This window comes from Trichosurus vulpecula, chromosome 1 (genome assembly GCF_011100635.1).
Source record: "Trichosurus vulpecula isolate mTriVul1 chromosome 1, mTriVul1.pri, whole genome shotgun sequence".
NCBI classification, from domain to species: domain Eukaryota; kingdom Metazoa; phylum Chordata; class Mammalia; order Diprotodontia; family Phalangeridae; genus Trichosurus; species Trichosurus vulpecula.
This window is the reverse complement of record NC_050573.1, coordinates 430667786-430681546: the sequence shown is the minus strand read 5'-3', so window position 1 is coordinate 430681546 and position 13761 is coordinate 430667786. Positions and strand designations below refer to the sequence as shown.

Sequence of the window (13761 nt, the reverse complement as noted above, 5' to 3'; positions counted from 1 at the left end):
GGCAAATTTCAGCTTAACATATCAAATCAAAGGTTTAGACTTAGAAAGAATCTTAGAGATGATCAAGCCCAAAGCTCTAATTTTACAATGTAAATAAGGTCCAAGATACGATATGAAGGGACTTGTTCAAGGTCACACAGAGAGTAAGTGGCAGGACTAGGATTTGAACCCAAGTCCTTTGTTAGAAGGTTAAAAAAGAATTCAAGAAGAAAGAAAATTCAATGAAGATAATAACTATCATTTACCCAGGACTTTAAGGTTTACAAAGAACTTTACAAATTCTCTCATTTTTATCCTTACAACAAACCTTGGAGGTAGGTTTCCCCATTTTAATAAAATAAATAAATTAATAAAATCCCCATTTTACAGATGAGGAAACTGAGGCACAGAGAGGTTAATGACTATTGTTAATGACTTGCCTATGGTCACATAAGATAGTAAGTATCCAAGGCTAGCTTTGAATTCAGCTCTTCCTGATGCCATGTCCAAGGTTTTAACCACTCCACTTTAATAAACATGAATTTACTAAGGGCCAAGCACTAGGCTAAGGCTCAGGATACAAAGTAAAAGCCCGGGGTCTCAAAAACTTTACCATCTAATGGGGGGGGGATACAATATGCAAGTAAATAGGTACATAGGAGATACTTTCAGAATAGATACAAGGTAACCACAGAGAGAGGGAGAATCAGGAGAGGCTTCCTACAGAGGCTAGCATTTGAGTTGTCTTAAAAGAAGCCAGAGTTTCTAAGAAGTGAGGAGTAGGAGGAGTCTCAGCAGGTTCAAATCCAGGAGATGGGATAATATATGTGAGGTACAGCAAGCAAGCCAGTAGGGCAGAACCTCAGAGTCCACATAGAAGAATAATGTGAAAGACTGGAAAAATTCATGAGATGGTACAACCTAAGAATTAGGTAGGAAGGGCCTGGGCTCATATTACAAAGAGAACAACTTCAGAAAACAGGAAACAGACCTGTTTCTCTAAGACTGAAGAGAAGGATGGGAGGGCAGACAAGTCAGGGTACCCAACCAGAAGGAATCTCTCCATCTGAATGACCTCTTAGTTTGTACCTCTCTCATTGTATTTTTACATTCTATCTCCTTACATTTATCTCTGCATTTTGTTATCTTCCCAACTAGTCTGTAAGCTCAGGAAGGACAAAGGCTGTATCTTGTCCTTTGAATTTCCCACAGTGACTAGCAGTCCCTTGTGGATAGTCAGCACTAAAAAAAAAAAAATCAGGTGCTTGTTGAATTAAAGAATAATCTTTTATAACTTGAGAATCTTACAATTCAAGAAATCACTACATTAAATGAAAGATCAATTATATTTGAGTACTCATTTCAAAAACCATTCTTGAAAGATTAATTACTCATTTATATAATACTTTACATAGCAACTTGTATAGCATTTTAGGGTTTATTAAGCACTTTATATGTATTAACTCAAGGTAATCTGTCTTGAGCCCTCTTTTCCTCCATACTGCTTCATTTGGTGATCTCATCAGATCTCATAGATTTTCATTGTCATCCTTATGCTAATGATTCTCAAATTTACCCATCTTGCCCTAATCTCTCTCCTGACCTCCAATCTCACATCTCCAGCTACCTTTTAGACATCTTAAAATGGATGTCCAGTAGACATCTTAAACTCAATATATCCAAAATGGAATTTGCTATCTTTCTTCCTAAACCCTCTCCTCCTCCTACCTTCCCTATTACTGTAGAGGGCAAAGCCATCCTCCCAGTCCTCAGGCTTACAACCTAGGAATTATCCTGGACTCCTCACTTTTACTCACTCTTACCCCTCATTTCCAATCTTTTACCAAGGGTCTGTTGATTTCACCTCTGCAGCCACATTTCTCAAATATGCCCTCTTCTCTCCTTTGACACCCATTACTCTAATGTGAACCCTGACAACCTCATGCCTGGACTACTGTAATAGCCTGCGGATGGGTCTGCCTGCTTCAAGTCTCTCCCCTCTCCAATTCACCTTCCATTCAACCACCAAAGTGATTTTCCTAAAGTGCAAGTTAGACCATGTCACCCCTCTATTCGATAAACTTCCCTCTTTTAATTATCTATTTATCCTGCATAGAGCTTGCTTTGCATAGATTTGCATGTGGTCTCCCTCATAGATTATAAGCTCCTTGAGGTCTGGAACTGTCTTTTACCCTTTGGTATCCCTGGTGCTTAGCAAAGTACCTGGCATATAGTAGGTGCTTCATCAATGTTTATTGATTGACTGATTTTTTTTTTTATAAAATCCCTGTGGCTCCCTATCTCTTCCAGAACCAAATACAAAATCCTCTGTTTGGTCTTTCATATTTTAGACCATTTCTACCTTTACTCTTCTTACACCTTAGTAGGTGTTTAATAAATACTTATTGACTGATTGAACATTTACTAGCCAGGTGAACTTAAGCAAGTCACTTCATTCCATCTCATTTTCCATATCCACAATAGAAGGGGATTGGACTAGGTGGTACCAAAGGTTCTACTCGTACCTCCAGCGTCTGGCTCAGAGGTTCCCAAACTTATTTGGCCTACTGCCCCCTTTTAAAAAAAATTACTCAGCATACTCCTATAAATCTTCTTTCTTTAATGCTTTAAGGGATTTTTTTAAAATTTGCATCATTTCAAAAAAACATAATTTTTTTTAAATGGCAATCTTAAATTTAATAATTTATTTTAAATTTGTGTTTTTTTCCTACATTGAAATTTTGATGATTGATCTAACTGTATAGTATCCTATTATAAACAAGTTATCACTGGCATATATCCCTGCCAATGCATACTGGACGTACTGACAATGCAGGACAGGCTCACCTGCCAACACTTGCTTGTTAAGACCTGTCCCTGGACACTGATGGGTTATAACCTGCATTTTGCATGTTTATTTGGAAAATAATGCAATCACAATGACTTTAACTTTGTTACACAATGGATGAAACATGTAGTTTTTCAAAATTTTCTTATTTTCTCTTTTTTCCTTATGCTTCCACCACCCCTTTATTTTTATTCAATGTCTCCCACAAGTCTTGTGTCACTAAGAGAAGAAACTTTGATCTGACCTCATAAACTATTCTCTAGTTCTTATAATTCCCTAGCCTTCCTTTACTCCATGTTAAGTTCTGTTTGAATACATATACACCACACACACACTCTCTCTCTTTCTCTCTCTCTGCACCTGAGGCTACTACTGTTCCTGCCTCCACGCTGGATCCCCTGGGGGTGGTTTCCCCCACTTTGGGAACCTCTGAATCCAGATTACAGAAATCTAGATTCTGGATCATAGCGGGCACTTAAATACTTGATTGCTTTTCCTTTGATGCAAGGATTCTGTACCTAGAGGACCTGAACAGGGGCGGGGGGTTCCTGTAAATTTGGATGGGAAAAAAAAATTACATCCTTCTTTTCACTAAGCAATTATTCAAAACCCTTCTTCTTAGAAAGGGTCCAGAGGCTTCACCAGATTGCCCAAGGGATCCAGGACACAAAAAAAGGGTTAAGAACCCCCTGCTTCAAAAATTCTGAGGTCCAAGAAGAGGCAGTAAGTCGAGGGAAGGATAGAAAGAGAGATGAGAAAGTAGATGGTTCCTCTCTCTACTTGTTTTTAAAAACTGGGCACCTAGTTCATGTTGGGTGCAGTTGCAATTCTTCCCAAAATATGGGCGATGAAACGTGACCCTTCCGACCCCGAGATTAAAGTATTTGGTTTAGGAAAGGTCCTCAGCAATCCTTGAATCCAACTTCATTATTTTACAGACAGGAAACGAAGGCCCAGAGAAGTTAAGTGACTTGTCCAAAGTTGCACAGCTAGTAAACGACAGAGTCGGGATTCGAACTCAGGTTACCCTACTCTAAGCCCAACCGGCGCTCTCCACATTGCACCCACACGAATCGTGGGGGGAGAAGCTCTCCCCCAGGCCCTGGGTCCGCCCCCACACGCTCTCACCTTTCCGTTAGTGGGCGGCTCCTGGATGTAAATGTTGCTCATCCTGGACGGCTATCGGGGGAGGGGAGATTCCCCGCCCAGTTGCTTAGGAGGCTTAAGGGCGCCCGGTCTGACAGTTGGCGCTTCGCGGCGAAGATAAAGTCCAGCGGGCTCGAGCTGCTAGAGGTGGCCCCAGCTGCCACACCAACTGCTACTCCTCCCTCCGACAGCCTAACGAGGAACTAACTGAGCAAGGTGGCCGCCATACTGCACCGGGCCCGAGCACCGCTCTCTGTGGGGAGGGGGATCCTCGACTTTCTCCTAAAGAAATGCTCCGGTAGAGAGCAAAAACAACCCTCTAATCATCCTGTGGAAGTTAATATTAATTTAATTATCTAGCCTCGCGAGGAACTTTCTTTTGTTTTAGATCACTCTTTAGCTAACGACTGGCAAGTCCTATACCCCCTCCCCCCAGGATATGTCAGCAATGGTTTGGACGACAGGTGCTCAATCTTCTGCTTCCGCCCGGGAACTGCTGCTGAAACTGCCGGGTTCTGTAGTCTTCCTAGGGGCTCATGTCCCAAGAGGAGGCATTGGCGGGAGAGGGTAAGCCGAAAGCTGCCGGCGGGCGAGAGCCACCGGAAGCGGTGTCCAGGGAGCAAAGGTGGCGGTGGTGGCAACTCGAGCTGAGGCCCAGAGGCTGCCTCCGCCTGGGCCATGGCCCTGCCAGGTAACTGCTCCTGGGGCGGCGAGGGGTAGGGGCACAGACCAGGAGCCCAAGGAGCCGGGCGGGGGCCGGGGCTGGGGCCGGCGGGGGAAAGAGGTGGCCTGGAGCTCCGTGGCCTGGGCCAGGGAGAGCCTCTGTGTGTGTGTGCGCACACATCTGAATGTACTGTGTATGCGTGTGAGGGGGTGTGAGTGTATGTGAGTGTGAGCTTGTATATGTGGTGTGTTTATATGTATGTGTGTGGTGTGTATACGTGATCATATATGTGGGTGTGGTATGTATGAGTGTGAGCGTGTATGTGTGGTGTATATATGTATGCATGTAGTTTATGGACACGTGGCATGTGTTGTGTATATGTGATTGTGTATGCACCATGTGTGTATATGAGTGTGAACATGTATTTGTAGTGTATGCATGTAGTGTGAACACATGTTTGGTATGTGTTGTATATGTGCGATCGTCGTGTATGTGCATGTGTCATGATGAACACGTGCTTGTGTATGTGTGATTGTGTATCAGTGTGAGCATGCATATGTGGTACGTATGCATGTAGTATATGAACGCACATATGGTGTGTATTGTGTATATGTGATTGTGTATATAGTATGCTTGTGTGGTATGTGTACCTATAAGTATGTAGGTAGGTAGCTAGGGATATCAGTGGAGAGAACACTGGGCCTGGAGGCATGTTTGTGTGATATACATTTATTTGTGTGTCTATGAATGTAATGTGCATATGATTGTACATGTGCATGTGCAGTGTGTGTATGAGCATGAGTGTGAGCATGTGTGCATAGTATATACATGTTTACATGTATTATGTGGGTGAATGTATGGCACATGCATGCGATTACATATGTGTGCATGTGGTATGCCTTGCGAGTGTAACATAAAGACATATATGTGGTTTGTGTGCTTGTGTCTTATAATGTACATATATGTGTGTACCAAAACTTTGTATATTTGTGGTTGTGTATCATGTCTGTTGTGTGTGTATATACATGCTGTGTATGCTTGCATGTGTGTATATGGTATACACATATATTTTTTGTGATATATGTTTCTGGGTGTCTGTGCGTCTGCGTATTTGTATTGTATGTGGTATTCATGTATGAGTGTAAGCATGTCCATGTGTTATATAGTTATCTGTGTGTATGTGGTATGCATATATTGTGTGATAGATTTTGTATGTGTGGATATATGTTTATGTGGTATGCATGTGTGTATGAATATGTAAGTGTGTATATGGTGCGACATGTATGACAGTATTATGGACAGCATATGTGTGTGTGGTGTGTGCATGTATGTATGCTGTGCATTCATGTATGCCTGTGGTATGTATATATGGTATGTGTGCACAAATGCGTGTGGGAAAAAAAGTAGATGAGATGGGGGAGGAGAATGATATTTTGGAAAGCTTTTTAATAGTAATGTTTTTTTTTAATTAAAGTTTAAACTCCAGAAGCAGGGTGGTATAGTGAAAAGTGTCTAGAAACCAAAGGCCTAATTTTAGTTAATCTGTATGTGACATATTTTCTACATACCACCACCAGAGAGTAAGACACAGTATACTTAATCTCTTTGAGCCTCTGTTGACTCCTTTAAAAGACTAGGTGGTTTTTAAGGACCCCTTCCAGCTCTAAATCCTATGGCCCTAAATCAAGAGTTCTTAACCTTTCTTTCCCCTGGGCCATGCACCCCTTTGGCAGTTAGGTGAATCCTCTGGATCCCTCATCTAAGTAATGTTTTTAAATAATTGAAAGAAATGCTTAATTTTAATTAGAGGTCAGGTTTTAAAAAGAAGTCTTTTCCCCCCATCTAAGTTCACAGACTCCTTAAAATACATAGACCTCTTGTCTAATCTGTACCCCAAGTTAAGAATCCCTACCGTAAATTGAGGCATGGATAAAGACTGAAAATTTCTCTGAGCCTGTTTCCTGAGTGAACACTTTTCCTACCTGCTTTAAAGTGTCATTGCAGGGAATACACTCAACTCAATTCAACAAGCGTGTATTTATCACCATCTTCATGATACAATGCTTAGTGATGGAGTCAGGACCTGCAAGTTCTCCCTCTGCCTCTTAATACCTGTGTGACTTGGGCACCTCACTTAACATACCTGGACCTCAGTTTGTTCACCTGTAAAATAATAGGGTTAGACTAGATGGCATCTGAGATATCTTTCATTTTTAAATCTATGAACCTATAAACTGCCTCCCCAAATCTGTGTTGTCAAGGGATTTGGGGAAGTAGAGTTTTGATAAGTCAGAGATCATTTTGCATTCTTGGTACTGAGTCTTTCTGGAGAGTCTAACACACACACACACACACACACACACACACACATTATAATATTAAGTTATATATGATGTGTGCATTAGAGATTTATGCAAAATACTATATGAGGTCCCAGAGGAAAGGTTTTTTACTGTACTTGGGAATTATGAAAAACTAAATTGAAAGAGTTGGCATTTTAATTTGGGTTTTAAATAATGGGTAGGAATTCAGAAGACAAAAAAACGGTAGGTGAATTCCTTTGGGACTAATGAAAAAGATGCCTAAAGGTACATTCCCAGAATAGGCACTTTGGCCAATACTGGATGGAGTTGATGAATCAGGGTAATGCCAGATTGTAGGGCACCTTGCATGCCGGACAAGAGACAGTAAATTTAGGAGCTGCTGTAGATTTTTTAGCAGAAAAGTGACATGACCTGATTTCCACATGAGAAATTCAGTGGAGCAGTGAAGAATTCATTGGATGGTAGAAGAGTGTGATAGTAGTGCACGTGAATAGTAATTGTTTTATGGGGAGATGGTAAAAAAGGAAGAGGTGGTTGTGAAAAGATATTGCAGAGATAAAATTGACCGGGTTTGATGGCCAGTGTGGTGTAGTGAAAAAAGCAATGAAGTTCAAGTCTGTTACTCTGTGTGTGACCATGGACAAGTCACCAGGAGCTTAACTATCCTCGTCTTTTCAAATACTGACACATTACTGGTGTCTCACTTTAAAGGGTTGTTGTATTTAAAAAAACACTACCTTTTGCTTGCTGGGTAACCAAGGGACATGTCATTTAAGCTTCTGAGCTTCATTTTCAGTCTTTCTAAAAGGGAGGGGATAACAATGTCTTTCAGACATAAAGTACTTTCCTTACAAAGTTATTTGTGCACCTTAAATGAGATGATGCATGTAAAGAATTTTTTAAAACTTCAAGTGCTATATAAATGTCAGCTATTCATGGTTTTGTTATTTTTATTGGAAACCAAAGGGACATGAGATGTGAAAAAGAGGTTTCCGACATGGAAGACTGGGTAAAATGATGATACCACTGGCAGAAATAAGCCAGGAGGCTGCAGCTTCAGGGGAAAAGATAAACTTGATTTTGTATGTTAGATGGAGGTGCCAGTAGATTATAGAAGATTCCTAGCATGCAGGAAAATAGTTAGAGCTGGAAAAAAAGTGATAATATGCTTAGAGATAGTATATAAGGCCAGAGGAATAGTCAAATGTGAATGGATCATTATTAGTTTGACTCAGGGTAGCCTTTATGTTATTAGTGGTACTATGTTAAGTAATGAGACTATTGCATTAAAATCTACTTAAGTATTTACAGTCAGTCATGCATCTCAACTTGCTCTACAGGAGTGATATAGTGGAAAGAAGACTGAGTAGTCCAGAGTCTTAAGTTCAAGTCTTCACTCTCCCATTCCCACTTTGTAACCATGGACATGTTATTTAATTTGTCTGATTCACAGGCAGTAAATGGCAGAGCTGGGATCCATTATGGCATGGTAGAAAAAGCACTGGCTTTGAAGTCACAAACCCAAGTTTAAGTCCCATCTTTGATGTTCCTTCATTGAACTCAACAGCCAAGTTGTTGAATTTTGGTTTTATCATTTTAAACTCTGGCATTGAAAAGGGAAGCAAATTCTCACAATTCTGTATTTTGTGATCTCAGTAACAAAACAATTCAGAAATCATATTGACCAAAAAGAGGCAGCAACATGATATCAAGGAAAGAATTCTGGTTATTCTCCTGTAAAATATAAGTGGATATTCTGTTGGTACAAGGCATCACGTGACCTGCAAAAAAGAATGTAAGCAGAATTTGCTGCTTTTTCTGGCACTGAGATATTAGAACCAGCTCGGGGCAAAATCACTAGGCTTAAGTCCACAAATATTTATGTAGTGCCTACTATATGCAAGACAAAAAGAAAAGTCTCTGCTCTCAAGGGGCTTATGTTCTACTGGTGATTGTGCCATGTATGTAGATTGAGCAAACATAAAGTAATTTGAGGAGCAAGAAACCATTAATAAATGAAGGAAATTAGTAAAGGCTTTACAAGGGAGGCGACACCTGAGCAGAACCTTGAAAGAAAATTAACAATAGTAATCATCATCATCCAGGGTGCCACCTAGCTGTTTATGATAAACATTTTGAAAGTCAGAGCTGAGGAAGGTTTGCATGAAAGCAAGAATTGGAATGGCGAATTTGAGGAAGAGCCAGCAGTACTCTTTTTTTCTCTCAATCGCAACCCATCTCTGTCTTCCCATCCTATACAACTCTTATCTACACCCTCCCCTACATTCACAGGAGTCCTTTCTCACTTTCTCCTGATGTCCCACTGGAATACTTTGGCTATCTAGTTATCCCTTACCCTAGCAATATAACTACATTACTCTTCATATTGTATAATACCTTGATAACATCTTTTATTCCTTTTCTTCTTCAGAGTTCATCATTGGTTATATGTTGTAGCCTGTTCATACCCACCTGCTCAGATCATATGACATTGCCTTCCATGTGATATTCATTTTTAATTCTTTAGAGAATGTAAAAGTGAGTATCTCACTGCACATCAGTAAAATGTTGATATTACCAACCACTTATCTTACTCGACTTCTCTCTGCTTAAGAGATAAGACTGCTCATAATCTTTCATCATCCTCTGTAAAATTTTACAAACAAGCTTATATTCTAACTCACTTCTAGCTTTGGCCAGCCCTATCTCATTCCATTTGGCAAGCAAGGTATTTAGCAATAAAGGTGCTTTCTGAGCCCTTTTGGTCCCTTTGTTGTGGTAATTTCTATTTTCTATTTTTAATCATCAGTTTATTGTTCTAAATCCTTTTTGAACTCTTCCATAGCCTGAGACCAATTTATAGTTTTCTTGGAGGCTTTTGATATAGGATCTTTGACTTTGCTGACTTCTTCTGGCTATATGTTTTGATCTTCTTTGTCACCCAAGTAAAATTCTATAGTCTGAGTCTTTTTACACTGTCTGCTCATTTTTGCAGCCAATTACTTGACTTTTGAGCTCTTTGTTAGGGTGTGACTGCTTTCAGAATGGAAAGTGCTCTGTCCCAAGCTTCAGGGGTTTTATGCTGCTGTCTTCAGAGCTACTTCTATTCTGAGGTGGTATGATGCTCCTCTCCTGGGCTGTGCTCTGGTCAGTGAATGCAAGCACTCCCTTCTGCTGTGTAACTACCAGGAGAGCTCCCTCTCCACAGCCACCACAAACTCTGCCACACCAGCGCTTCTCCTCCCCCAAGGACCACCAACCAAGACTACGACCCAGATCCAAGCAGGGCAAAGCACAAGAATCCTGCCTCAGTGCCAGCAAAGAGATCCCTGCGCTCCTGCTCTGATCAGCCGCTTGATTCCCCCCACCATCTGTGGGCCTGGAGTTCCAGAAGCAGCTGCCAGGCTGGGTGCACTCAGCTGCCAGAACAGTGTGATAATAGACCCTTCCCAGAGACCATCCAGGCCATCTTGGGCTGGAGACTTATTTCACTCTGTCATTTTGTGGGTTCTGTAGCTCTAGAATTTGTTTCAAGTCCTTTTTTACAGTTATTTGGGGGGATTTGGGAGAGCACTCAACCAAGTCCCTGTTTTCATGCTGCCATCTTGATCAATTTATTGTTAAAATAGTTCAGGTTTGGGTTTCAATTATGCACCATGTATTTTCCTATTAATAGGTTTTTAAAATTAATTCTGATCTTAAGCTCCAATGAATCAGTAATCTGGCTATACACTAAAAGCTAACTTAAGGATAACTCACATCAATATCAAAACTTTTCTTGTCTTATTAAAATATAATGTATTTAGTTTTTAATGATGTTATTTAGTGTTCACGGTGAGCAATAACTAGCAGTGCTTTTTGGAGGATGTGTTCCTGTTTTATAAGGCAGGAAGCTTCTGTGTAAACTAAGAATCTTTGATATCTCTCATGCATTCTTCATGAACCATGCTTTCCCATCTATTTCTCCCCTCTTTGCATTGAAGTCACCAAGTACCATTGATTTAAGTGGGAGGGTCTTAACAAGTTCTGCATAGAATTTCTCTATATCTTAATCCTTAGTACCTAATGGTATATGAAGTGTAGTTATTCTTGTGGTGATATTTTTGTAAATACTTGTCATTAATACTCATCCTATATAGTGATCAAATATCCCATGAAATAATGTTTCTAGTTGTCTTCAGGTGTATGATAAAACCCAGTCCACCAATTCTTTTCTTGGCCTCTCCTAGGAGTACCTGTGAGCCATCTTTCTATTTAGTTTCAACTTCCTTCTTCTGATTTCACTTATAGCAAGCATGTCAAGATTGGAGTGATTCAGCTTCTCAGCTAATACAAAGATAAACAGTGACACATACCCTGTCCTCTAAGAGCCTAAAGCACTGTGCTAAATACTACGCACAAACAAAATGCTTCTATTGTTCAGTAGTATTAGCATGGACACCTTTCTTTAGGACTTGCTTTGTATCAGTCTAAAATATTTGTTCTCAAATTGGAGTTTTAGGGAGGAATTGAACATATGAGAAGTTTGAGGGAAAAAGGAAGCTTTCTCAGCTTTACTTGCTTTCATACTTTCAGAATGGCTTTATTATTTTCTTTGATGTAAGTCCCCAAAAAATCAAAGAACCCAGTAGAAAGATAAATCCCTGTGCTAAATATATCCATATATGTTCCATATCTTTGCTGCCCTTTATATGTGCTAGTAACTGAAAATTATCTGTAATTCCAGGTTAAGACTACAAGATAATGAAACTGAAATTCACTTAAAATATATTGTGTGGTAGACAGTCCCCTTTCATTCAAAAATTGGCTGTTCATTTTTAGACAAAGATTCACCTCTAGAACATAAACACTTACATTCAGTATTTTCCAAAAGTAAGAGGAAGGTAAGATGAGTGATTCAGTGTCCTTAGTCATGAATATTTTCAGTTGGTAACAGAATAATATATGCCAAGGTAATACTATTTTGTATCTATTATATTTTTTACAGTCCGTTATGGGTAGCAGAAATCGTGCATTAGTGCACTTTTTTACTAGTTTTATTCAGATCAGTAATTTGCATAGAGATAGATTTACCATTGACTTTGATTAATTTGGAGCTTTTAAAAAATTTTATGAAATATACAATTTTTCAAATTGCAAAGAGCCTATAGATTTTATTCAAGTTCAAGTGTAGTGCATTTTTGTTGCAGATAAAACTCACGTTATTTATGTTGTATGACTCTGATTAAGGAATATATATTACAGTATTTGAAATTCTGATCTCATGCAAATCGTAATGTATATCAAATTAGAGTAATCATTGTAGTCAGAATACATCAATAAGTGGGTAAACCTTTTGATTCCCAGATGATATAAGAATTAACTTGTGTTTATAAGTTTGTTGTTGTTCAGTCATGTCCAACTCTTTGTGACCCCATTTGGGGTTTTCTTGGTGAAGATACTGGAATGGTTTGCCATTTCCTTCTCCAGCTCATTTTACAGATGAGGAAACTGAGGCAAACAAGGGTAAGTGACTTGCCCAGGGTCACACAGCTAGTAAGTATCTGAGGCCAGATTTGACTGACTCCACTGTATCCACTCTGCCACCTAGTTTATAAGTTAGGTTAAAGGTTTTCTCTTTACTCTCTTTTTCCTTTTTTGTCTGGGTAATAAAGGGATTCCATAGTAAGTGATATATATCAGAATATCAATAACCACACAGAACACATCTTGTCTAGAATGTAATAGTACATTTTGGTGAGTTGCTTGAGGTTTAGAAAGAGTAAGTGTCTTGCTCATACTATCCAACCAGTTAGTGTTTGAAGCAAGACTTGACCCTAACTCTTTCTAATTCTATCTGCTATGCCACACTGCTTGTCTATAAAAGCATTTTTTTTTACTTTTTTCATTTGCAGATATTTTTGGGTTCTGTGCATGTTTATACATCTCCTGTCTAATTTTATTTCAGGTGGTAACAAGGACAATATCAGAGCTGGATGTAAAAAATGTGGCTATCGTAAGTACTGCATACTGTAGTAAGACTCCATACTATGATATTTCATATTGCTGCTCTTAGAACTGTTATGGTACATCTTTCTTTTAATTAGCATCTTGGAATATGATGAAAAGCCTGAAGTCCCAGAAAGCATTTATAGGTTCAGAGATTCCAATATTGGAACAAAGAGAATTCGCCATTCCTGCCTGCTGTGAATCAATGAGAAATCTTATGACTATACAAGAATTGAATAAGCAGGATTCTAGTGCTTAGTTAGAGAATGTAGTTTCATGGAAACTGTGTTCCAAAAAAGGAATTTTTGTGTGCATTTCCTTACTTCTTAGCTTTACTGTAAGAATAGATAAAATCCAGCCATGCAATAAATGGCTGCTGTTTATTGCTATTGACTGATTGACTGCTATCTGATTACTTATTTTTAAGCTTTCATCTCTATTCTAAACCATCTTCTTGGCATAACTTCTTTTGTTTCTGTAAGTTTATAAATCATTGCTAATTTGTATCATTCATCAAGTTTTGATTAAACACTTGGCATTTGCGGAGCCCTTTACTTGAAAACTGTCTTTGTTTTCAAAATGGCATTTAATTTTCTAGCTTGTGTATTAATGTATTCATTTATCACAGATAGGTTAGGTCATGAAAATTTTATTTAGACATTAATACCGTTAACATATTGGTGAAGTCACCAAAAAGTTTTTCAGTCTTTTATCGGAAAATAAAATGGCAGTTTGAGAAGCATGGTGGTGTATTAGGAAAACCAGTGATTTTGAAGCCCGATATCATGGATTCCATTCAATTGGAGAATGGC

The 13761-nt window shown here is 39.2% G+C and overlaps 2 protein-coding genes across 3 annotated transcripts in view; one reads left to right on the top strand and one right to left on the bottom strand.

Annotated features, from left to right (window-relative positions):
- CWC27 (CWC27 spliceosome associated cyclophilin) overlaps positions 1-4218 on the bottom strand; it is a 270179-nt gene extending 265961 nt beyond the window's left edge. The window contains exon 1 of the mRNA XM_036742097.1: positions 3956-4218. Coding sequence (XP_036597992.1) covers positions 3956-3997 — 42 coding nt within the window. The 5' untranslated portion in view covers positions 3998-4218. The remainder of the gene's footprint in view (positions 1-3955) is intronic.
- Positions 4219-4287: 69 nt separating this feature from the next.
- Positions 4288-13761, top strand: part of SREK1IP1 (SREK1 interacting protein 1) — a 46756-nt gene continuing 37282 nt past the window's right edge. The window contains exons 1-2 of one of the 2 annotated variants that reach the window (XM_036742259.1): positions 4288-4664; positions 12909-12956. In XM_036742259.1, the coding sequence (XP_036598154.1) occupies positions 4652-4664; positions 12909-12956 (61 nt within the window). In that variant the 5' untranslated portion in view covers positions 4288-4651. The remainder of the gene's footprint in view (positions 4665-12908; positions 12957-13761) is intronic. The other variant, XM_036742258.1, reaches the window with a different exon arrangement.